Source organism: Bos grunniens, chromosome 2 (genome assembly GCF_055505025.1).
Source record: "Bos grunniens cultivar Pamir isolate PY7600 chromosome 2, Bosgru_T2T1.0, whole genome shotgun sequence".
Lineage (NCBI taxonomy): Eukaryota > Metazoa > Chordata > Mammalia > Artiodactyla > Bovidae > Bos > Bos grunniens.
Window position 1 is genome coordinate 113,188,987 of NC_141166.1, and position 25,642 is coordinate 113,214,628.

Consider the following 25,642-nt stretch of genomic DNA (forward strand, 5'->3'; position numbering starts at 1 on the left):
CAGCAGTGATGCACCGTGGCAGAGGCCATGAGGCTTGGCTTGAGGGAACCTGCGGTGTGGTTTGAGCCTTGTCCCCAGCTGAGTCACCCCTTCCCCTGTCCCTATGGCTCTTCCAGAGTTTTTTCTTTATTAAGAAATCCCTATTCTGCCTCCACTAGCTAGAATAAGAATGCAGATTGAGATACCCAGCAAATTCTGAAAATACTTTATGCTACTGATATTCAGATTCTCATTTTAAACACTCCTTCATTTTTGAATACTAATTTCATAAATATTGAATGTGACTTTTTCACCTTATTCCCTGAGGAAAGTAATAAAAGGATTATGTTGTGTTATACCTATGCTTGAGAGGCTTTATTAAATATTTATATAATGAATTTGGTTGAGATAAGTTATTTGTAATTTAGAAATTGTGAAGTATGTTATTTGTGAATATTAAGTATAGCATTCAAATAACTCTTACAGGCCAAATTAATTTTCTTTAATAAATCATAAATATTTCATTTTCCTGTAAAATACTTGAGTATTCAGAAAATAAAAGTGGTTGGAAAATGATTCATTTAACCAGAAAACATACTGGTTTATTAGGGTAATATTAATCTTGTTAGGTGATGACCTTATCATTGTATCAACTAGACTCAATTTTTAGGAAACACTGACATTTTTCTTTCACTTTTCTTCCATTAGGAAGGAAGGAGTTATGAAATTACAGATCCAAAAGATGCTACTCATAGTTATCTACTTCCATGATGCTTAAAGTGTGGTTCACAGACCAGCAGCATCAACATTACTAGACAGGAATGGAGAATCTCAGGTCACACTCTAGACCGATGGAGTAAGAATCTGCATTTTAATGACATTCCCATGTCATTCAAACAGATATTAAAATTTGAGAAGCACTCATTATATTCCTCATTTTATCAAACACAAACGCCAGTACTTTTTTCAAAAGAAGGCAGGAAGCGAGGCATTATTTAAAGGTCCTCTCTCTTAAAAAGCTTATACTCAGTTGCAAGCCCTTGAAATCATTTCTTCATGGCAGTGGAAACCAGCAGTCATTTCCTTCTCAATATCCCTTCATATTAGTTATCCCTCACCAGCTCTCATAGAGAGTTCTCTCTTCACTGAAACACTGATGGCCTGCTAGAGCAAATGAACCCATGAAGAAATTCCTTCATTCATTCAGTAAACACTTGAGTAGCAGCTGCATGTCATGAGAGGGGGTAGAACAGTGAGCAAAACCAAGTTCTTGCCTTCATAGAGCTAACATTTCAGTGGAGAAAACAGATAAGAAACAAATACGTAAAATGTCAAGTATGATAAGCAGTAATAGAGAATGCCAGATTTGGGGCAGTGATCCTTTATACTCTAGGATGGGCAGGACAGGCCTCCCTAAGAAGGTGTAGAGACCTGGAGGAGGTGAGAGTGTGCGCCATGCGGGTACAGGGAAGAACGTATCCAAGCAGGAAGTAGAGTGGGGAGTGGACTGAGCAGAGGAAGAGAGAGTGGCGTAACATCAGAGAGGTGACAAAAAACCAAACTGCTTGTATATTGTATGGAGTTTAGCTTTCACTCTGAGTGGGAGGAGAAGCCATCGCAGGGGTTTAGGCAGAGTGACATCTGACCCATATTAGGTGTAGGGTCATACTGGACCAGGATGGAAGCTTATAGACCTCTTAGGAAACTCTCATGGTCCTAGACAGGAGCAGACCATGGCTGAGACAAGACATGTATGCTGTTGAGTACTTGAAACATTGCTAATGAGACTGAGAAATAAATATTTTTTATTTTAATTAATTGAAATGGCAGTGACTGCATGTGAGTAGTGACTAATATATTGGACAGCACAGGCAGAGAAATAATAGATAATACAGTCGTGTCTTTTATTTCTACAGCAAAATTAGTGCTGTGTTGGACAGATCAGTTCAGTTCAGTTGCTCAGTCGTGTCCTACTCTTTGCAACCCCATGAATCGCAGCACACCAGGCCTCCCTGTCCATCACCGACCCCCAGAGTTCACCCCAACTCATGTCCATCGAGTCGGTGATGCCATCCAGCCATCTCATCCTCTGTCGTCCCCTTCTCCTCCTGCCCCCAATCCCTCCCAGCATCAGGGTCTTTTCCAATGAGTCAACTCTCCACATGAGGTGGCCAAAGTATTGGAGTTTCAACTTTAGCATCAGTCCTTCCAAAGAAATCCCAGGGCTGATCTCCTTTAGAATGGACTGGTTGAATCTCCTTGCAGTCCAAGGGACTCTCAAGAGTCTTCTCCAACACCACAGTTGAAAAGCATCAATTCTTCAGCACTCAGCTTTCTTCACAGTCCAACTCTCACATCCATACATGACCACTGGAAAAACCATAGCCTTGACTAAACAGACCTTTGTTGGTAAAGTAATGTCTCTGCTTTTGAATATGCTATCTAGGTTGGTCATAACTTTCCTTCCGAGGAGTAAATGTCTTTTAATTTCATGGCTGCAATCACCATCTACAGATATATTAGAGCCCCCCAAAATAAAGTCTGACACTGTTTCCACTGTTTCCCCATCTATTTCCCATGAAGTGATGGGACTGGATGCCATGATCTTAGTTTTCTGAATGTTGAGCTTTAAGCCAACTTTTTCACTCTCCTCTTTGACTTTCATCAAGAGGCTTTTTAGTTCCTCTTCATTTTCTGCCATAAGGGTGGTGTCATCTGTATATCTGAGGTTATTGATATTTCTCCTGGCAATCTTGATTCCAGCTTATGCTTCTTCCAGCCCAGTGTTTCTCATGATATTCTCTGCATAGAAGTTAAATAAGAAGGGTGACAATATACAGCCTTGACGTACTCCTTTTCCTATTTGGAACCAGTCTGTTGTTCCATGTCCAGTTCTAACTGTTGCTTCCTGACCTGCATATAGGTTTCTCAAGAGGCAGGTCAGGTGGTCTTGTATTCCCATCTCTTTCAGAATTTTCCACAGTTTATTGTGATCCACATAATCAAAGGCTTTGGCATAGTCAATAAAGCAGAAATAGATGTTTTTCTGGAACTCTCTTGCTTTTTCCATGATCCAGTGGATGTTGGCAATTTGATCTCTGGTTCCTCTGCCTTTTCTAAATCCAGCTTGAACATCTGGAAGTTCACGGTTCACGTATTGCTGAAGCCTGGCTTGGAGAATTTTGAGCATTACTTTACTAGCGTGTGAGATGAGTGCAATTGTGCGGTAGTTTGAGCATTCTTTGGCATTGCCTTTCTTTGGGTTTGGAATGAAAACTGACCTTTTCCAGTCCTGTGGCCACTGCTGAGTTTTCCAAATTTGCTGGCATATTGAGTGCAGCACTTTCACAGCATCATCTTTCAGGATTTAAAATAGCTCAACTGGAATTCCATCACCTCCACTAGCTTTGTTTATAGTGATGCTTTCAAAGGCCCACTTGACTTCACATTCCAGGATGTCTGGCTCTAGGTGAGTGATCACACCATCCTGATTATCTTGGTTGTGAAGATCTTTTTTGTATAGTTGGACAGATAGGCAGTGCTTAATAGGTGGATTAATGATGAGATCATTTCTCTGCTCTTTTTGCCTTAAAATATCTATGATTCTGTGTACCCAAGGTAGCTTTGGGTCATTTTTGACATAATGCTTGTAATTTTTGATAGCTTTCTTCCTAGCTTTCATGAAAAGATAGTCCAGGCTCATGTTATGCATTTCTTATCCCTGGAATCAGCCATTTCTCTTAAGAAGACTTGATTTCAAAATTCAAGATATTCATTGCTACTGGTTGGTCATTATTTCAAAGCTATGTCTTTTTTTCTTCCACAATGAGCATCCTGGGTTTTTAAGAACACAGAGATGATAGAAATAGGGCATCCCATAATTTCTCATCTGGGCTTCCCAGGTGGCGCTAGTGGTAAATAATCCCCCTCCAATGCAGGTAGATGTAAGAGACATGGGTTCCATCCTTGGGTTGGGAAGATCCCCTGGAGGAGGAAATGGCAACCTACTCCAGTATTTTTGCCTGGAGAATCCCATGGACAGAGATGCTGGGCGGGCCACAGTCCACGGGGTCACAGTCAGACACAACTGAAGACTTAGCATGCACACACGTACAGTAGACTCATGCACTGTGCTACATATTTATCAATAAATTACTGTGAAGCAAATTATAGCATAACCATACAATAGCGTACCATGCAGTTACGCAAAAGTGCATGTAGCAACAAAAAAAAGGATGAGGTAGTTTTTTATGTTCTAATATGAAAAGCTTTCTAAGAGATATTAAGTAAGAGAAGCATGGTCAAGCCAATGTACGTACATACCATTTTGAAGTGGGGGGGGAGTAATGGACAGAATATGTGTTGGTATTGGCTTGTATATGCCATTTAGCTTCTTCAGTACAAAAGCTTTTTCGGAAGCACATTATGTAAACCACTTATCTGCCTTTGGAGTGGACCCAGCAGGAGCCCTGTTCCCTGGCTTCCAGGAAAGTGGAGTTTGAACCATAGCTTTTCTGTATTCATCCTATTTTTAAATATTAAATAAATGTTATCTTCCAGAATCCACCATGCCCAAATTGAAATTGGAGATTCTAAAAGGAAATGTGATGGTTTTTATTAGATTTGTATATTAATAAGCACCAATTCACTAAAGTTTCAAGACCTGAACTGTCTCTGAATCTTGTATTCACTGTTTCCCAAAAGTGCTCAACACACTGTTCCCAAATTTGGAATGGGAAAAGAGGCAGTGCTTAATTCTGGACTTTGCTTTTTTATTCAAGTATGGTTGATTTACAATGGTGTGCCAATCTCTGCTGCACAGCAGAGTGACTCAGTTTTACACATATATGAGTGAGTGAGTGAAGTCGCTTAGTTGTGTCCGACTCTTTGTGACCCCGTGGACTGTAGCCTACCAGGCTTCTCTGTCCACGGGATTCTCCAGGCATGAATACTGGAGTGGGTTACCATTTCCTTCTCCAGGGGATCTTCCCGACCCAGGGATCGAACCCAGGTCTCCTGCATTGGAGGCAGAAGCTTTAACCTCTGAGCCACCAGGGAAGCCCTCTTTTTTGATATTCTTTTCCAATATGGTTTATCCCAGGAGATTGGATATTGTTCCCTGTGCCATCAGTAGGACCTTACTGTTTATCCATTCTAAATGTAATAGTTTGCATCTATCGACCCCAAATTCCCAGTCCATCCCTCACCCTACCGCCTGGCAGCCACAAATCTGATCTCTGTTTCTGTTCAGATAGGTTCACTTGTGCCGTGTTTTAGATTCCACATGTAAGTTACATGATACTTGTCTTTCTCTTCCTGACTTACTTCACTTAGTATGATAATCTCTAGTTTGATCATGTTGCTGCAAATGGCATTATTTTGTTCTTTTCTGTGGCGGAGAAGTATTCCATTGTGTGTATGTGTGTATGCACATATACACAGCACCTTCTTCATCCATTCATCTATCTATGCCCATCCATTCATCTGTGGGCGCGTAGGTTGCTTCCGTGTTTTGGCTATTATGAACAGTGCTGCTATGGACATACAGGTGCACGTATCTTTTTAAATTATGGTTTCATCAGGTATATTCCCAGGAGTAGGATTGCTGGATCGTATGGTAATTCTATTTTTAGTTTTTTGAGGAACCACCATACTGTTTTCCATAGTGACTGCATCAACTTACATTCTCACCAGCAGTGTAGGAGGGCTCCCTTTTCTCTATACCCTCACCAACATTCATTATTTGTAGACTTTTTAATGATGGCCATTCTGACTGGTATGAGGTGATACCTCAATGTAGTTTTAATTTGCATTTCTCTAGTAATTAGTGATGTTGGGCCTCTTTTCATGTGCTTACCAGCCATCATGTATATATTCTTTGAAGAATGTCTATATAGAACTTCTGCTCATTTTTCGATTGGGTTCATTTTTTTTGGTGTTAAGTTATACGAGCTGCTGGTCCAACTCCGGACTTTGTGGACAGAATTTCTTGTAATGGGAGAAGGGATGAATGATGAGGCCAAGCTTAGATTTCTAAGCAGAGGAGGGAAAGGGGGCTTACTAATCTATCACACAGTTTATAGTTCCATGAAAATTATGCTTGCTGAGGGTAGATATACCACAGTGGACAGTGGCCTCTGTGGAATAATATGGTTAGCTTATTTTGCATCTCTTAGCTCCTATAGCTGAAATGAAAGTTTAATAGTAATATGCTGGTATGACCATGAAGAGAAAATCTGTGCCTAATCAGGCCAATTTATAAGGAAAAAATGAACCACTTTGTGTAAGAACTTTAAGAGAATACTCCAACTGTTAAGAATGGGTGCCTCTCCAAAAAATTAACGTTTGGTTTTGCCACCAAATATCTGGCTTAGGCATGTCTAGTAGATATGTAGGCATGCCTCCTAGGAAGTGAACGCTCAGAAGATCTCATATATTGAAAGAAAGATTAGTATCTAACAGAGGATTTTACCCACCACCAGATGAAATCAGAAGCAATCTTTACTATAGAATAAAGCTTGCTCATCCTACAAACATACCATCTTCCAGCATCGCATTAGGAAGTGCTGGGGAGGAACTTGAACCATTTGCTAGCACCTGCTAGAGAATAGTCCTCCCGGCCCACTCAGCAGAAGCATCTGGGCAGCACTTTTCTTGTCGTGACCTCTTTGTTCCAGTTTTATGGACTCCCCAAGCAGCCTTTAGTACACTTAAATTTCTTCTGCTCTGTAAGCCTGGCCAAATAGTCAGACTCGGAGACTAAACTATAGTGAGACTAAACTATAGACTTCAGTTCAGTTCAGTCGCTCAGTCGTGTCCGACTCTTTGCGACCCCATGAATTGCAGCACGCCAGGCCTCCCTGTCCATCACCAACTCCCGGAGTTCACCCAAACTCATGTCCATTGAGTTGGTGATGCCATCCAGCCATCTCATCCTCTGTCATCCCCTTCTCCTCCTGCCCCCAATCCCTCCCAGCATCAGGGTTTTTTCCAATGAGTCAACTCTTCGCATGAGGTGGCCAAAGTATTGGAGTTTCAGCTTTAGCATCAGTCCTTCCAAAGAAATCCCAGGGCTGATCTGCTTTATAATGGACTGGTTGGATCTCCTTGCAGTCCAAGGGGCTCTCAAGAGACTTCAGTTACCACAATTTAAAAAAAATATGAACGTGTTTATTTATTTGGCTGGATTGAGGAGTCTCAACTCAGTGATATATACACATGAAAATTATAGTTGAAATAATCCCGTCTCCTAAGTAATCACTCTTAACTGTGTTGAGTTAAATATGTTCTTTCCCACTGGTACTTAGCAACCATAACAACATTCAGTCTTACTCCATAATTTTTTTGTCACTTTAGGCCCTAAAAAATATTACTTCAGTTATTAAGGATTAGTCATGTCCATTTTTAAATTAAGACTTTTTTTTTTAGAGAAGCTTGAGAGTCACAGCAAAATCGAGGGGAAGGCACGGAGGTGTCCCTATACCCTCTGCCCCTGCACGTGCATATCATCCCCTATTAGCATTTCCCACCAGAGGACACTTTTGTTACAACTGATGAACCTACACTGACACATCATGTCACCCAAAGTCCGTAGCTTACATTAATGTTCACCCTGGCTTTGGACGAATGTATAATGACATACATTCATCACTGTGACATCATACGGAGTATTTTCACTGCTCTAAATATCCTCTGTGCTCTGCCTGTTCATCCATGCACCCAACCCCTAACAGCTACTCATCTTTTCATTGCTTCCTGAGTTTTGCCTAAGTTTTTCCTTAGTTTTGTCCAATCTAATGGACTCATATAGTTTGTAGCCTTTTCAGATTGACCTCTTTCACTTAGAAATATGCATTCCCCCTGTCTTTCCATGGCTGGATAACTTATTTCCTTTTGTGTTGAATAAAGATATACCACAGTTTACTGATACATTCACCTACTGAAGGACATCTTGGTTGCTTCTAAGTTTTGGCAGTTATGAATAAAACTGCTGTACATACTGCATGCAGGGTTTTATGTGGACATACACTTTCAACTTATTTAGGTGAACACCAAGGAGTTTGATAGCTAAATCATATGTGATAAGAGCATGTTTAGTTTTGTAAGGAACTGCCAATCTGTCTTCCAACGTGGCTACAGAATTTTCATTCCCATCAACAATGAATGAGGGTCCCTGTTGCTGTACAAACTTGTCAGCATTTGGGCTTGTCAGTGTTCCGGATTTTGGCCATTCTAATAGGTGTGTGGTGGTATCTTTTTGTTTTAATTTGCATTTCCCTGGTAACATGTGATGGGGAGCATCTTTTCATTTGCTCATTTGCCATCCGTATACCTTCTTTTGGAGAAGGCAATGGCAACCCACTCCAGTACTCTTGCCTGGAAAATCCCATGGACAGAGGAGCCTAGTAGGCTGCAGTCCATGGGGTCGCTAAGAGTCAGACACGACTGAACGACTTCACTTTGACTTTTCACTTTCATGCATTGGAGAAGGAAATGGCAACCCACTCCAGTGTTCTTGCCTGGAGAACCCCAGGGACGGCAGAGCCTGGTGGGCTGCTGTCCATGGGGTCACACAGAGTCGGACACGACTGAAGCGACTTAGCAGCAGCAGCAGCAGCATCATACCTTCTTTGGTGAGGTGTGTGTTAAGGTCTCTGGGCCACTTTTTTTAAACAGCTTGTTTTCTTTTTCAGTGTTGAGAGTTCTTTATATAATTTGGGTGACGGTCTTTTATTATAGGTGTTTTTGGCAAATATTTTCTCCCAGTCTGTGGCTTGTTTTCTCATTCTCTTAACATTGTCTTCACAGAGCAGATTTTTGTTTTAATGAAAGTTCAGTTTATCAGTTATTTCTTTCATGGCTTATGTGCGTTTGGTATTGTATCTTAAAAAGTCATTGCCAGACTTCCAGGTTAGTGAACACATAGAGATTCCAGGACAGTGGTGCACCCGGAGAGGGTATGGAAACTCTTCACCACTTCCCTCATACCTTGCTCTATGTATCTTTCTTGCCTGGCTATTCCTGAGGTATCTCCTTTCATAATAAACTGGTAACCTAGAGATCCCAGGGCATGGTGGGAAGGCAGGCGCTCTGAGACTGGACAGTCTTGGGCTTCAATCCTGTCCCCCTGTTCACAGCACTGAGGCTGTGGGCACCCTCCTACTCTCTCACTTTCCTCCATTGTAGGATCCTTGGGTGATCTGTCTAGTATATAAAAATAATCAATAGATGATAGGCACTCTAGATTGGCTGACCCAACCTCAAAAAAAAAGGGTCATTGCCATATCCAAGGCCATGTAGGTATTCTCCTATATTACCTTCTAGGAGTTTTATTTTAGCTTTGTATTTTATGTTAATTTATGTTTATTTGAGTTAATTTTTGTGAAAAATATAATATCTGTGTCTAGATTCATTTCTTTTTACATGTGGACATCAGTTGTCCTGGCACCATTATTGAAAAGACTATCTTTGCTCCATTGTTTTGTCTTTGCTCCTTTGTCAAAGATCAATTGACTGTGTTTATGTAGGTGTATTTCTGGGCTTTCTGTTCTGTTAATCTATAGGGTTGGCAAAAAAGTTTGGGTTTTTCCATGACGTTGTACAGAAAAACCTGAATGAACTTTTTGGCCAACTCAACATTTGTCTTCTGCTGGTACCACAGTGTGGTTCCAGTAGCTTTATAGTAAGTCTTACAGCGGAGTAGCATCAGTTCAACTTGGTTCTTCTCCTTCAAAAATGTGTTGGCTATTCTGAGTGTTTTGCTTGTCTACATAAACTGTAGAATAAGTTTGTTAATCTCCACGGTACCTTGCTAGGTCCATTTTTTTGAACTCTTAGCTTTTGGTGGGGTTGACTCTCTGAAGAGGCTGGGCTGGTGGCTCCAGCACTGTTAAGGGGTATGGCCTGCCTTCTCCAATTCCCATCCGCCTTCTGCTCTTCCTTCTCTGAGGTTGGTCTATGGAGGAAGGAGAAGGAAGGAAGATGTCTCTTTAAGTTTTTCTTCCTCTGCTTATGTTACACAATGTATTTTTGCATATTGCCTACTTTTTATTAGTATTATTAATGGAATACTACTCCATAGTTAACATATTAATCACAGTTCATTTGAATTTCCCATCTTACAGTCCCAGAATTTGTGTCACATCTGAGCCTGGCTCTGATGCTTATTTTGTCTCTTCAGACTCTGTTTTTCCTTGACTTCTAGCATGCCTTGTAATTTTTGGTTGAAAGCCAGGCATGATGTATTGGGTAATAGAAACTGAGATAAATAAGCCTTCAGAGTGAGGTTTTATGTTACTCTGGCTAGGAGTTGGGCTGTGTTTAATATTTGCTATAGCTATATAGATTCCAGAATCTTCTGATTCCTTTTTGTCTTCTCTGCTGTGTTAGGGCTTCCCTAAGATCTCCTCCTTAGATAGAGTCTGAATAGAAATGTCTGTCAGCTGTAATCCACTATGTTTATATTGGCATGGTGAGGGGCATTTGTGGGAAGAGCAGTCCTATAATCTTATGGTTAAATCTCAGTCATTTGGTAGGCCTGTGTCCCTGCAATGGGACTTTCACAACTATTTCTTAGCTGCTTTTTCTTCCCTTAGGTGAGACAGGAAGGCTGGAGGAGGCTAGAGACAAAGAAATGCCCTTCCCCCAGGTAGGATAAAACTCTCAAAGTCCTTGGAGAGTAGGCTTGGTTATGTTATATTTATTTGGATATATATCATAATGCTCACTCTTCTCCTCCCCCTGCCAGAGCCATGAGAATTGTCACCATAAGACTCTTGTGGCGTTCCCAGGGGTAAAACCCACGAACTTGTGGGGCCCACCTAAGATCACCCCCCAGAAATTTCTCAGTCTCAAACTACTCCACATTCAACTCCAGCAAGTTTCATTAAAATTACCATAATTAAAAGATAAACTGAGGCATAATAAAAATGTTGAGTTTATTTGAGCAAAAATTGATTCAAATCTGGCATCACCAAACTGGAAGTGGTTAGGAGCACTCCAGCAGTGGGAGCTTGAGGTGTAATTTTATAGAGAAAAGGAAGGCAAAATTAGGAAATTACTGATCGGCCATAGTGTAAAGCCTGCTTGGCTATGGTTGGTTGTCCTTGAGTTTCAACCTTAGAACCCGGAAGCAGTTACAGGCTGAGATTTTGATTTGCTTACACAGGCCTCTAGGCATTAGAACCACCTCAGTCTAGTAGCCTCCTGGTTTAGTTTAACACTGTTTAAGTATTCCTACCTATATGTGGCTCCCAATCCAGGCAGACAAATGTCAGCCATGACTGGATTCTCCTATTTTGCCAGATTTCAGGGTGACAGTTTTCTTGACATAGTCAGTTCTCTGATGAGCCTGAGAGAAGTTGTTATTTTCACTTGTTCAGCTTTTTCTTGTAACAGCAGAAGTGACAGTTTTTACAAGTTGAAGTTGGAAATCTACAAGTCAATTTTGAATTAGCAAAAACTTAAAAACAACAACAACCAAAAAACAACAAAACCTGTTGATAGATGCCAAAGAGGTTTATAGATGAATTTTCTGTTGTTTAACAAATGGGAAACTTACAGAGTTATTTCAGAGTGATGACATTGGTATGAGTCTGATTTAGTTCTTTTATTTGTTTTTTAAATTAAATTTATTTATTTTAATAGAGGCTAATTACTTTACAATATTGTATTGGGTTTGCCATACATCAACATGAATCCACCACGGGTGTACACGTGTTCCCAATCCTGATTTAGTTCTTTTAATTTCATCTGCTCAACCAAAAAATGGTACTCATCAATTATTGTGAGACATACATTTCTTTTTTATTTATTTTTAATTGGTCAAAAATTGCTTTACAATTTTGTGTTGGTTTCTGCCATATGACAATTATATTTAGTCATAATTATATATATATCCCTTCCCTCCTGAGCCTCCCTCTCCTCCCCGCATCCCCCAGCTCTAGGCTCTAGGTCATCAGAGAGCACCAGGCTGGGCTGCTGTGTTATTTAGCAACTTCCCACTAACTATTTCACACATGTGAAAGTGTTCATCGCTCAGTTGTACCCAACTCTTTGTAACCCCATAGACTGTAGCCTGCATGGCTCCTTTGTCCATAGGATTCTCCAGGCAAGAATACTGGAGTGGGTAGCTCTTCCCGTCTCCAGGGGATCTTCTTCACCCAGGGATCAAAGTCAGATCTCCTGCATTGCAGGCAGACTCTTTACCATCTGAGCCACCAGGGAAGCCTGATTTTACACATGAGAGTGTATCTGTGTCAGTGCAGCTTTCTCAGTCTGTCCCATCCTCACCTTCCCCTATTCTGTCTACAAGTCCATTCTTTACTGGGCTCATGAGTACTGCTTTTCTAGATTCCATATATAAGTATTAATATATGATACTCGTTTTTCTCTTTCTGACTTACTTTACTCTGTACAAGAGGCTGTAGGTTCATCTGCCTCACTACAACTGACTCAAATTTGTTCCTTTTTATGCCTGAGTAATATTCCATTGTATAAATGTACCACAACTTTTCTATCCATTCATCTGTCAATGGATATCTAGGTTGCTTCCATGTGTTGGCCACTGTAAATATTACTGCAATGAATATTATGGTACATGTCCCTTTTAGAGTTGTGATTTTCTCAGGGTATATGCCCAGTAATGGGATTGCTGGCTCATGTGATATATTTATTCCTAGGTTTGTAAGGAATCTCCATACTGTTTTCCATAATGGCTATTACCATTTACATTCCCACCAACAGAGCAGGAGGGTTTCTTTTTCTCTATGTCCCCTCCAGCTTTTATTATTGTGTGTAGATTTTTTGATGATGGTCGTTCTGATTGGTGTGAGGTGACACCTCATTGTAGTTTTGATTTCCATTTCTCTAATAGTGAATGTGTTGAGCATCTTTTCATACGTTTATTGGCCATCTGTATGTTTTCTTTGAAGAAAAGTCTGTTTAGGTCTTCTGCCTATTTTTTGATTAGATTGTTTTTCTGATATGAGCTTCTTATATATTTTTGAGATTAACCCTTTGTCGGTTGCTTCATTTGCAATTATTTTCTCCCATTCTGAGGGCTGTCTTTTCATCTTGTTTATAATTTCCTTTGCTGTGGAAAAACTTTTAAGTTTTATTAGGTCCCACTTGTTTATTTTTGTTTTTACTTCCATTAATCTAGGAGGTGGATCATAGAGTATCTTGCTGCGATTTAGAGACACAAATTTCTAAGACTTCAGCTGTATTTTTCCACAATGCCAAAATAAAGGACTGTAACTCTTAAAAAGCATATCATTTTCACTAAAAAAAATTAAATATGTTTCTTCTTACTTCCTAAAGATTTTCTCACCTGAACTGAGAAAAGACGAATTTAAAATCCATTTATTCATTGACTCAGATTCTCGATAATTGTTTAACTCATAAAAAGTTCTACTTTCCCCCAAAGATCTAGGGCACATTTAGACCAGGTACTTTATCAGAGTCTGTCCTTTAGCCGAGCACATTGCTCTGCACACAATATGCCTTCATTAAATACGTGAATTGGATGTGGGCTTATATGACTTTTTATTACGCTGGGTTGCCAGAGTTCTGCCATGAGCTTTGTGTCCCAATCTACCTTGTTATTCTTATCTCTTGGCTTAAAATGCTGTGCCTTGCAAAAGGCTTCTATGAGCAAATACTGGAGTAAAAAGAATTACACCCTTTGAAAAGGGCCTGAATATGGTTTTTCATGAGGCCTATTACAGTGCCTTATACCTCATTATGATCTACTGGGGAGTTATTGTGCATCTTGTAATAGAGGCTAAATTCGTATTTTCATCACCTGATTAGTATTTCTGAATTGGCTCTGGTGCCAAAAGGAATATTTTCCCTTACTGCCTCTCCTTTTCAGTAGTAATATAAACATAATAAAAAGCACTAGAATGCATCTCCTCTCCAGAAACAAACAAAAACCAATTACGGTCACTCCTAAGGGAAGTCTTCAGGGGAGAAAGCCAAGAAAAGCAGAGAGAAAGCTGAATACCCCTGCCTTTATCTGTCCTCTCTGCCTAGCTTTTGAGGATCATGTTTTCACAGCCCAATTCAGATTCTTTCATACCCAGGTAGGGAGGAAGAATTTTTGTCCTCAGAACATGATTGATGTATTAAAACGTATGACATTTAATGGGAGAGGGGGTCTGTTTCTTCTAGGGTTCATTTGTGATATACATTTTCTGGCTTTAAATCAAACTATAGAGCAGTCCTGGGAACCAGCCCAGGAAGCATCAGTGAAGGTCCACTCTGTGCTACCCACTGTCCACCTTCCTTGCCTGAGCCCAGCAGGAAGTGTGGCTGGGAAGACATGGAAGAAGAGAGGGTGAGAGAGCTGGAGTGGAACAGGGGGTGGCCCTACGCCCACTCTGTGGTCACAGCAAACACCCTCTGTGGGGGTCCTGGGCTGTTTGTCCTCTAAGCAATACTTTGCCCTTTCTGTGCTCCATTGTGCATCACAAGGAGGCTGAACTCCGCAGGTCCTTGATTTTGCCTTTAGAGTTGGTTTTCTAGCTTTTATCATCTCAACAGGCTCCTTCTTTCTCTTTTCTGTTTAATCATTTATAAAATGAAAATTTTCCCTTATTTCTCTGGTTTATGGTTAAAGGGAGATTGAATGCGGGACAGTCTTGCGCTCGTATGCCTGGTCCTCTAGGAAGGGATGACCCTCAGAGATCCAGCTCCTACCAGACATCTGACTTTGGCTCTAGTAATGCTTCCTCCTCCTTCTGTCCCCAGTCCTGAGGGCTACCTGCTTGGCTAGCATCTCTTCCACCACGTGTGAAGCTAGTTCCTAGGGTTAAATTCCCTCCACGGGAATAGACTGCTCTCCGTTTACCTGCTTGGACTTTGACTGCTACCTGTGTTCCTTATATATTTGTCTCAGACCTAGAAGGGCAGTTCCTAGATGCCAAATGTTTCATTTTCACAAAATTGCTTTTTAAAAAGTCAGTTCAGACCAAGCACGGTACATGATGCTAACGTGTCATTTCAGTAGGACATTGTGAACACTTATTTCTGGAAATACATAAGATTGAGTCTGGTTCCTGACAACCAAGAAGGGCGTAGAAGCATTTTTCTCAGTGAACTTTAATTCAGCAGAATATTATCTCTCCCACAGTGTGAGCCATGATGTCTGTAGGAGGAAAGAGCAGGTGGCATGGGTTCCTACAGCGTAGACACTGCGATAAAACTGACATGGATTCACCTCCCAGCTCTTCCAGGTGTTAGCTGTTTGAGCTCAGGTCCATTTTGTTGCTGGCCTTCGTTCTGTCAATAAAACATTGGTGTAATAAGAAGATAACCCGTGTAAAAGGCTGACACAGGAAATCCTTGATCTTGCTTTTGGGGCTGCTTTTCTTGTTTGGATTCTCACTAATCTCCATATTCCTGCTTCTTTCCCTCTCCTGTTGTTCTTCATCATTTATAAACTGAAATTCCTGTCCTCATTTTGCTAAAGCTCAGCTAAAGTGAGGGCTTCCCAGTGCTATAGAACCCGCCTGCCAATTCAAGTAGATGTAAGAGATTCCAGGTTCCATCCCTGGGTTGGGAATATCCCCTGGAGGAGGGCATGGCAGCCCACTCCAGTATTCATGCCTGGAGAATCCCACGGACAGAGGAGCCTGGCAGGCTACAGTCCACAGGGTCACAAAGTCGGACACTACTGAAGAGACTGAGCGTGAACACAAAAGTGAAATTCTCAAAAATAAAAACTTTACTTGAAAGTGAAGGGAAACTAACAAGGAAACAAGTAAGCAGATACAAAAGCAGAAAAGTCACAGTCACTGTGTAAGGGGCCCCTGAACAGGCATTGGCAATGACTTTGTGCCCCAGGGACCCAGCCTACCTGTCACAAATGCCCCCTACCTCACAGCACACAGCTGCTAGGCACCAACACAGCTCTTAGGACCTAGAGGCTTGGCTAACTGAATACAGAGTCCCTTTCAAAAACGAGTTTTTATCTCCCTCCACCACCCAAATAAAACTTTCTCTGCTTTCATGCTGCATTTGTTCCTTGGAGGCTTCATTCAAATAAAGAGACTGTTCCCCTTCTCAAAGCGTCTATTCATTATGTTGCCTCCAAACCTGAAACTTCTGAGCCAGGGAAGGCTCTGAGAATGCTGCCTTTCAACAGATTAAACAGCCTCTTGGTCCTGGAACTGGCACTAAGATTAGCGTGCTAAAAGGAAATCTTGTGTATATTTTGCCCCGTTAGAAGTTGCAAATCAAAGGAACAATATTGGTTGAAGTCCGATGTTTCCCCAGCTTTGGTAGTAGTTTCTTTTCAGAGTTCCAGGAAAGCAAAAAGGGAACTGTCCAACCAAATAGATTACCTAGGGACTACTTGCTAGCATTTTAAGTGTAGTCATTGCTATAGAAACAAAAAGATGCAGTCTTCAAATAATGTTTCATAGTGCCTACCAAAGAATAAACACTCATCATTAACTCTCGAGCATGGGCATCTTCTTGACCTCTGGCTCAGCCAGCCTCTCAAAGACCACTGCAAAGGAAAAATAGATATTTTTTTCCCCCATAGAAAAGAAGCTTATCCTCTTCCTGTCTACTCTAGACCACATGTACCTGCACTTCTCTTTCAAGACAGGAAGAAGAAATGGGTTTCTGCTGTTATTTTCAAGAAAAACCAGAGGCTTCTACAGTTTGGGTTTATAACCAGGCACATATAACCTAGACAGAAGCCAACCTATGTAATGTAAAGAGACAAGATACATGAATACTGGAAACTCAAGGCTCAGAAATAATCAAGAGTTTTGATTGCACACATTGTCAGGGCCCTCATACATGCTGGTCTCCCACTTTTGAACATGTTTCCAGGTGATTTGGCATCACAGAATTCTCTCCTGTCTTTTTTGAGGAGGTGGTACAAACACAGGACTCAGAGCTCATGGTCCCTTTCCTATGAAAGGTCTTCCATAAAAGACTGTGGGCTATGTCAGAACAAAGTCGGGCTCTGTTCAAAACTGCTGTTGAATTGGACCAGATTTACATTCCTTGGTCTATGCTGGTTGCAAACAGAATGCTGCTAAAATCCTATAACATTGTTTGACAATTGTGCTCTAGTGATTTCAAGAGGGAAAAGATGTCTACTAGATGCCAGCAAGGTGATGAAAATGTTTAAATTCACTGCAATTTCATTCTAAACAAATCTTTCTCATCTATGGTTTTCTTAAAACATAGGATTCTTTTCCCTTTTTTTCTTAATTCTATTATAATATTAAAAGCAGCAACTCATCTGAAATTTACTGTTGATAAAAAAGGTATATGTTTATACATGCATGACGTGAATACATTTATGTACATATTTTAAATTAATATTGATTTTTATTTTCCCCATTGATTATATTTTTTAATTGGGACAAAAGAAAACCCTACTAATTTATTTTCAGTGTAATGGCTTCTATTTGCAAAAAGTAAGGGTTATTAGTGTAAAGTATAATAATCTGTTATTTTTCTGTGGCTGCTGTAACAAATTGCCACAAGCTTAAAAAAACAGAAATGAATAACGTTATGGCGCTATAGTTTAGAAGTCTGAAATTAGTCTCTGGGCTAAAATCAGACCCATTCCTTCTGAAGCCTCCAGAGGAGCTCATGATTATATGTTGTTGTTTTGCCTTTTCCATGTTCCAGAGGCTGCCCTCGTTCCTTGGCCCTTGGCCCATGTCCACCTCCACCATCAGAGCCAGCAAAATCAGGCAGAGTCTACTCCCACTGTTATCTCTCTGGTTCTAACTTTTCTGCCTCCCTTGTCCATCTTTTAAGGACCTTACAATTACATTGAACCTACCTAGAACCATCAGGATAATCTTCTTATTTTGAGCCTTAACTTAATTACATCCACAGAGTCCCTTTTGCCATGTAATCGAATATATTCATAGGTTCTGAGGATAAGGACATGAACATCTGTGAGGGCTATTATTCTGCCCACAACAATCTCGTATGTAAATCTGCTGTCTTCTCTTACCTTTTGGAAGTAGCATAAACAGCATTGTATTGATGGTTCTACCAGTCTTTGATGGAATGTGTCTTTCTCCTCTGTTTGGAAACGCCATTACCAGATATTTCAGAAAAACAGAGCAAAGAAGATTAAGTAGGACTAGGGGACTCAGCTGTGTAGCTGTATAGCAAGTCATTTCCCTGGAATTTCAATTCAGCACCTTCAGCTGAAGAATGGATAATTATAAGCGCTTTCTCTAAATCCTAGAGCAGTTCTGACAGTCACAGAACCTGAAAACTTTCTATACCACTTTGTAAATGGAAGAGATGGTAGCCTAGCTGCCCCAGTGGGTTCAGGGAATGTGAGTGTGTTAAACCATCAAGAAGCATCATTTAAAAAATTAAAACTTGCTAAAAATACAGATTTCAGGAAAAGAATCTTAACTGCATGAGAGAGGATGAAATCACTCATTTCCATTCTTAAACAATCCTTTCTCTCTATCCTCTGAGATAGATCATTTTAATCTCTTTTCATGTTTACCTTGTTTTGCTTTTTCTTCTGCCCTGATGTTTGTTATGCTTTGAGTAGATATTGATTCCCTTCTCATTAAGCCTACAAACATCTAATCATTCCTGTTTGGTTTTTTCATTTTTAATAATTTATATTTAAATTTTGGCAAATAGAGTGGTCTAACCTTGCCCTTTGAATGCCTGTGCATTCAAGTTCTTTAGGCAGGTTTTATCTCTTGTTTTTTTAATTCTATTTTGAGTTTTATAAAAATAGATGTTTCTTATTATCCCCAACCCATAATTTTCTTTAGTGAACTTTTGTTTAATTTTCTTTTGCTTTAACATTTTATTTTTCAGACACCTCTCATTGAACCTCACGTTCCTCTTCGTCCTGCTAACACCATTACCAAGGTAATGGGATGTAGGTGGGTTGATGAGCCGTCAGAGCTAGTTTCTTAAGTAACTATGAGAAGTGGTCCATATGTCAGAGCAGCACATCAGGAAACTGCAAATACACTTTCTAGAAACAATACATATCAGTGTGTCTTGGTTCTCAGTATAAAACAGTGACATGTCACACAAGTGAACAATGCATATGTATGAATGAACTGTATTTTTTAAGCACAGAGTCAGATTGAAAAGTGATTTAAAGATTTATCTGGTTTGTTTTCCATCTATAATCTCTCCTCCTTATTTTCCCCCTCCTCTCACTTGATGAAAATTCAGGTTCCTTCAGAGAAGATCCTCAGGGCTGGAAAAATTTTACGAAACGCCATTCTCTCTCGAGCACCTCACATGATAAGAGATAGAAAATACCACCTAAAGACATACAGGTATGTGTGATATAAATTGTGAAATTACAACAAACTTGTGTTTCCCTGTTTTCCATCTACAGGCAGCATGTTTTATAATCCTCCAGGGTCTAGAATTTCTGAGCTTGCCTTGGATCCTCACTTAACTCTAATTAGCCTTAATATTCCCAGGAATTACTCCTGAACTAATTTGCTTAGACACTGGTTTAAGTGTGATGAACAAGGAAACGAAAACCTTTATTTCTATTTGCCAGTATATTTTAGGAAAACTACTAGATTTAGATGAGATTCAACTAACGTTTACTGAGTGTTCATTTATACTTGAAGCCCTGAACAAGAAAGACCACTCTCCATACATTATCTCATTTCATCCTCATCACAACCTATAGGGGAGATACAGGGCCACTTTTCAGATGATAAATCTGAGACTCAGAGAGATTAAATAGTTTTCCTTGATCAAGTCACAAATCTAGTGAGTGGCAGAGCCAGGATTTAAACCAAGGTTAATTGACTTCTAAGTTTCTTTCATTCATTCTACACATTTGTTAAGTACCTACTGGGCATCAAGCATTATTGTGTTTCAAACTCTAAGGATACAGGAGGGAAAAAAATATAAAATACCCTTTACATAATTTACTTTCTAATGTAGGATTTCATTGTAGTATGAATATAGTAAGATATTCAACTCTTTCACACCTCTGATCGTACAGAATAAAGACTCATTATGGCTGCCACTGGAGTTAAGAAATGATTAAGACTGGGGCCATGTGATTTAGCTGACCTTCTGAGATGATTGAACCATAGTGGGTCAATGAAGGATTCATGTCTCACCTTTAACTTTTGATTTTATCAATTCAAAAAGGATTCAGGAACTAGAATGGCCTGTTTATGGCACATAAGCCTTCACTCTCTCTCCCGGCACCTATGATTCAGACTCACAGTCCTCTTTCAGCAATTGTAGGGCCCTCTGTCTCATTTAGCCTAGACATGATCTCAGAACCCATTAGACTTAGCATGAGTCAAAACCGATTTGATTCACATGAACCAAATTCATAAAACAGTGGAAAGCTAGAATACAAATTTTAAAGTTATCTCAAAGGATATATATCTTTCTAGCTATTGTCAACCATGATAGAACCTATAAAATTATTCCTGACTCACCCTACAGTGAATATTTGAATATATTGCCTCAAAATCCAGTCTCTTCCCAAGGAAAGCTGGAAATGCATGGCAAATTCTTCCTCTTAGGATCACTTTTTCTGCTTTCTATGCAAACAGTCTTCTGCTTGCATTTGTCATGAATATGTTTATAAGACCAAAATGATTTGTTACTTTTTTTTTTTTAATTTGTTGGCCACGTTGCAGGGCATGTAGCATCTTAGTTCCCCAACCAGGGATTGAACCCACATCCACTGCATTGGAAGCACAGAGTCTTCCCCACTGGACCACCATGGAAAGCCCTATTTGTTACATTTAGAATGGCCTCTTCTTGATAGAATTCTGGAATTCTATTTGGTGGGATCTGAGAAACATTTTAATCAGTAGCATGTTCTTCTTGGGACATGTTCCATCTCTAAGGACAGATTGCTCCTCTTGCCCTTATAATATGGATATTTACCAGCTACCATTTTGGATGATTACATTTGGAAGCCTTTCCTTCAACTCTGGAAGTTCATCCTTTTTTTTTAAGTCTATAGTTCCTACACACTGCTATAATTTGGAGGGAAGTAGAGGTTCAAACACCTGTCTGTGGCCTCAGGGAGAGCGCTCAACCTCTTTAACTAATCAAGTGACTCTCAAAGTCTCATACAGCTGAAGGACCTTTTACTTTTTAATTTCTTTTCCTTAATTTAAAGTGTGATTATGCTTTCGCAAGTGTTGACTTGCACTAGGGAAATTCCATTAAAGATGTCATCTTTGGTGACAAATATTGGAAACTAGAAGTCAGAAACCATAATCTCTTTCTTGCTCCATAGCAGTAAGATTTTAAACCCCTGAAACATAGGTGTTAACTCTATTCCACACCCTATGACACAAATTAATGATCTGTTGATAATGACCCATGAGGCATGATTTCCTTTTCCTGCAGGACATTTTGAGTGCCTGGTCCCAGATCTTGGTTCCCGTTTCATCCCCTCCCCTACTCATGCTTCTCCCCACTTCTATCATGACAGCAGCATTAGGGGTCAAAGTCTGCCCAGATGCAGTGTCATCCCCAGTGATTACCACACCAGAGGTCAGCTGTGAATCTTAAAATAACTAAATGTCATTAATCGAGAGGAAACCCATGATTCCATCAGCTACAAGTCGCACCACCATGTGTCTTTGTTCTGAATACAAGATCCTTATTCCCTGTCCCAGGGCCCCAAAGCCCTGGGATCATCTCAATTCCATGTGCTTTTTTTCGTAAAAGCAATCATTGACTTAAAAGCCACATTAAATTGATTTTTTATACTTTTACATGACTTTTCCCATTAATAAATTCTCAAATTAGAAGAGGAACACGACAGATCATACATTTGGTTCAGGACAAAGAGTAACTAGGTACCTCTTTGCCCATTGAGGCTCTAATGTGTAATAGTCTGTAATCAGAGCAGTCCTGGAAATCTAATAGTCTTCTCAGGACATCTTCCTTGTGTGGTGGGTCAGATCCAAATTAGAACATCCCAGGATCTCTGATAGATTTCAGAGTTCCTAGAATCTTAGAAACGGACGTGGCCTTCGAGGCTATCTTTCCCTCTTCTTTTATTTTATAGATAAAAAAAAAATTAAGAACCAGAAATTTGAAACGATATAGACAGAGTCATGCAGCTAATATGTAGCAGACCTGGTGCTGGAGCTCATGACTCCTCCCGGGCTACGCTCTTCCTAGAATGGACCAGCACCAGGAATCCCCTCCAGTTCAACTAGAGAGGAACTCCCTGGGCTGGAACCAGCCTCAGTGCCTCAAAGATGGTGGCATCCTCAGCACAGGAGGTGAGGCCACCAGTGACCTAGACCCAGCTGTAGGCAGCCAGCTGCTTGTAACTCTCTGCTTGTCCTTCTGTCCCTTAGGGTTCCTCCCTTAGACTACATCATCCCATTTCCTCAACTGAATGGTCATGCCACAAACACTTCTCTCCCCACAGAAGCTTTCCTAACATGTGTGTATGTGTGTGGTTCTGTGCTTCCTAACTAATGTACATATTAATAGTTTGCCCATCCTGACCATCTTACCCCCGAGGGGCATCATAGTGATGAGTATGTGCCTATACAGAAAGCATTTGGAGCTCTTCAGATGACAGGCTCTGTCAAAGTGTTGATGTTCATTACATTGAACTTTTTTTTCAGAGAGATTTGCATCACTAATTGCTTGTTTCTCCCAACACCCCTCTGAGGAAGCTCAGTAGTATTACTTGAAAATAGAAAGTGGTATATAATTTTGCACTTATCCAGAGCCTGTCACAGAGCACCTCCTAGGGCCTCATAAACCTTAACTCATTCCTCACAAAGCTCAGGGGAAAGAAGTCAGAATTATGCTTTGCCTTCACTTGACTTCCCTGGTAGCTCAGTTGGTAAAGAATCTGCCTGCAATGCAGGAGACCCAAGTTCAATCCCTGGGTCGGGCTATCCCCTGAAGGAGGGAATGACTGACTACCCACTCCAGTATTCTTCCCTGGGGAATTCTATCCTCAGAGGAGGCTGGCAAGGTACAGCTCATAGGGTCAAAGAGTTAGACACGACAGAGAGACTAACACTTCATTTGACCCTGAAATTTTCTGGGACCAGCTTTAGAATTTCTGGCCCTGGGATTCACCTGCCAGATGATGCTTCTTGCCTAGCAACCCTTCTGTCTCCCCTGGGGCTGCAACTTATGATGCTCTTTCGAAGTTTAGCCAGCCTTGCCTAGAAGGTTGCCTGTGAGTTGAGTGGTCTTGTTGATTTGTACAACAGTTTGAGAACCTGTGCCCATATCGTGTGGTGCTTTGTTTGCCAAAGGGTAGACGGGCACCAAGCCCTTCAGGAGGGGCTCCTCTCAGAAGCCGTCTCCCATCCTTCATCTGCAAGTGGGTGACCTCCCCTCCTTTGTGTCCCGCCACTCTTCAGACAGTGCTGTGTGGGGACCGAGCTGGTGGACTGGATGCTGCAGCAGACTCCATGTGTTCACTCCCGAACGCAAGCTGTGGGCATGTGGCAAGTCCTGGTAGAAGACAGCGTTCTCAACCATGGTAAGATGACACGCGGTCCCTGGAAAGCCCTCAAGAAATGCCAAGCGTGTTTCCCTGGGTTGGTTGTGGCTGAACTCCCACACAGGCCAGAAAGAATTATGATCTCTTTAGGGACCCGCAGAGCTGGCGTCTTCATTTAGCAATACAAATGCAGCAAATGGATGCCATTGATTGCAGTGTTCCACCATTGTACCTTCCTAACTTGGGAGAACGTATGAAGGGAAAATGAAATTGCAACCCGAGTGCATCAGTTCCAATTATGTTTATTAGTTTGCATTCACGGTTCATTGATAGCGTGATTATACTCTGAGCATCGCACAGCAATCCTGATGCAGCGGCCAAATGAGAGCAATGAAGTGTGTGGCCAGGCTGATGACATGAAAGAGTAATGAATTCAGAACCTGCGTTTTCTGGGAGAGCCAATTTGTGTACCCACGCAATGACCGTATGTAAAATCATGCGTGCTCTATGGTTGTAGCCCCTGATATCTAAGCAGAGTAACAATTCAGGACAGGAGTGGGACTGTGGTTTAACTCTTCATGCCATTTGTTTAAGGATCACTTTTCCAAACAGACAAACTACTAAAATCTTTCCTTTAATACCTGGGAATGTAATGATGGTCTTGCCAGTGTTTCACAGACTTTACTGTGTATCCAGAACACCTGGAACTCCTGTTAAAATGCAGACTCTGATTCAGAGAGTCTGCATTTCCAACAAGCTCCCAGATGATGCTGATTCATATTTTTGAGCAGCAAGGATTTATCACTCCTTATCTTTGGACAGTGTTGATGCTCCCTCCTGAAAAGGAGCTTAAAACTTTAAGACACATAGATGACAGATTATAAACCAAGTTCATGACTTTGTCTTTCAGAGATCTAAATCTTCTGGTTTAAAGGCAATATGATTAAAAAAAAAAAAAAACTTTTTAAAACTTGAACTAGAAGGAAATTATTATTAGATACTAGGGGTATATGACCTAGATGGTTGGTCTTGTCAGCTTTGCTCAGACAATTTTATTTTAATTTTTAAAGTGCAGACAGACATGGTTATAAACAGTAAATATAAAAAGAAAAAAAATCAATTCTGATGCTGATAAAGTCAGGTTTTTTTCAGTCTGTACTTTGACAAAACCACTATAGAGCATGATCTGGCAGTTGGTCATTTTCCTCTTTGGGATGTGTAACCCACACACTAGAAAATGTCATCAAGGCAATTTCACTGGTCAGAGGGCTCATCTCAGGGAAGTTGGCCGGTTCTCATAGGAGAGTCCTAGGGCAGCTCAGGAGATGGGCGGGTCAGAGAGAGCTGTGAGGTGCATGCCTGCAACCCGGAGGTCCCGTCTTCCAGCTGCAGGGCCCTGGGCGAGGCCACGGGAAAAGGGTGAGGAGTCCCACCGCCTCGCTGCCACTTGGCTGTCTTGCCCGACACCATCATTCGTTTCTGGCAAACGGGCTGTGAGGCAGAGGTGCCCACGGCTGACGCTTGCCCCCATGTTTCCCGTAGTGGATCAGGAGCATCACTTCCAAGACAAATATTTATTTTATCGGTTTCTGGATGATGAGCATGAGGATGCCCCTTTGCCTACGGAGGAGGAAAAAAAGGAGTGTGATGAGGAGCTGCAGGACACCATGCTGCTGCTGTCGCAGATGGGCCCGGACGCCCACATGAGGATGGTCCTTCGCAAACCGTGAGTGAGAGCCCTTAGCTGGTCGCTGGGGCCACCCTGTGCGAGGCTTGCCCCTGCGCGGAGGGAAACGTGGCTGACTTCAAAAGTCCTGGCCTGACTTCACCCAGGGCCAAAGGAGAGGCTGCAAAGGGGCAATGCAGCAGTGTTTGCCTCCTGTTATGTTCTTCTATGTTTGAGCCAGATAGTTCCATTTCCCTTATTGCATGAGTTAAAACTCTGGAGACTGTTAGCAGTCGGCTCAGGATGTCAAAACAGAGTCCACGTATTAAACAACCTTTGGTCCATGACAAACAGAAACTGCTCTGCTTCTGTGCCAGCCTGGGGCAGCCCCCTTCTTTCTAATGCAGCAGGACAGAGGATGTCAGGACTGTGGACTTCATGCCTGTTCTCCTATGCCACATTCATTCATTCAGCACCTTCTTTTGCCCCATGCAGAGCCTTCTCTCCTTAGCTTGGAGACACATTCTTTTTAAAAAAATTGA

General features: G+C 41.1%; 1 protein-coding gene across 10 annotated transcripts in view; it reads left to right on the forward strand.

Moving 5' to 3' along the window:
- Positions 1-25,642, forward strand: part of RAPGEF4 (Rap guanine nucleotide exchange factor 4) — a 334,437-nt gene that overhangs the window by 217,291 nt on the left and 91,504 nt on the right. For 7 of the 10 annotated variants that reach the window (XM_086358458.1, XM_086358473.1, XM_086358491.1 and 4 more), the window contains 4 exons: positions 18,811-18,864; positions 19,180-19,286; positions 23,352-23,473; positions 24,977-25,160. In XM_086358458.1, the coding sequence (XP_086214584.1) occupies positions 18,811-18,864; positions 19,180-19,286; positions 23,352-23,473; positions 24,977-25,160 (467 nt within the window). Of the gene's footprint in view, positions 1-10,574; positions 10,628-18,810; positions 18,865-19,179; positions 19,287-23,351; positions 23,474-24,976; positions 25,161-25,642 lie in introns of all 10 variants that reach the window. The other 3 variants (XM_086358467.1, XM_086358519.1, XM_086358542.1) reach the window with 2 other exon arrangements.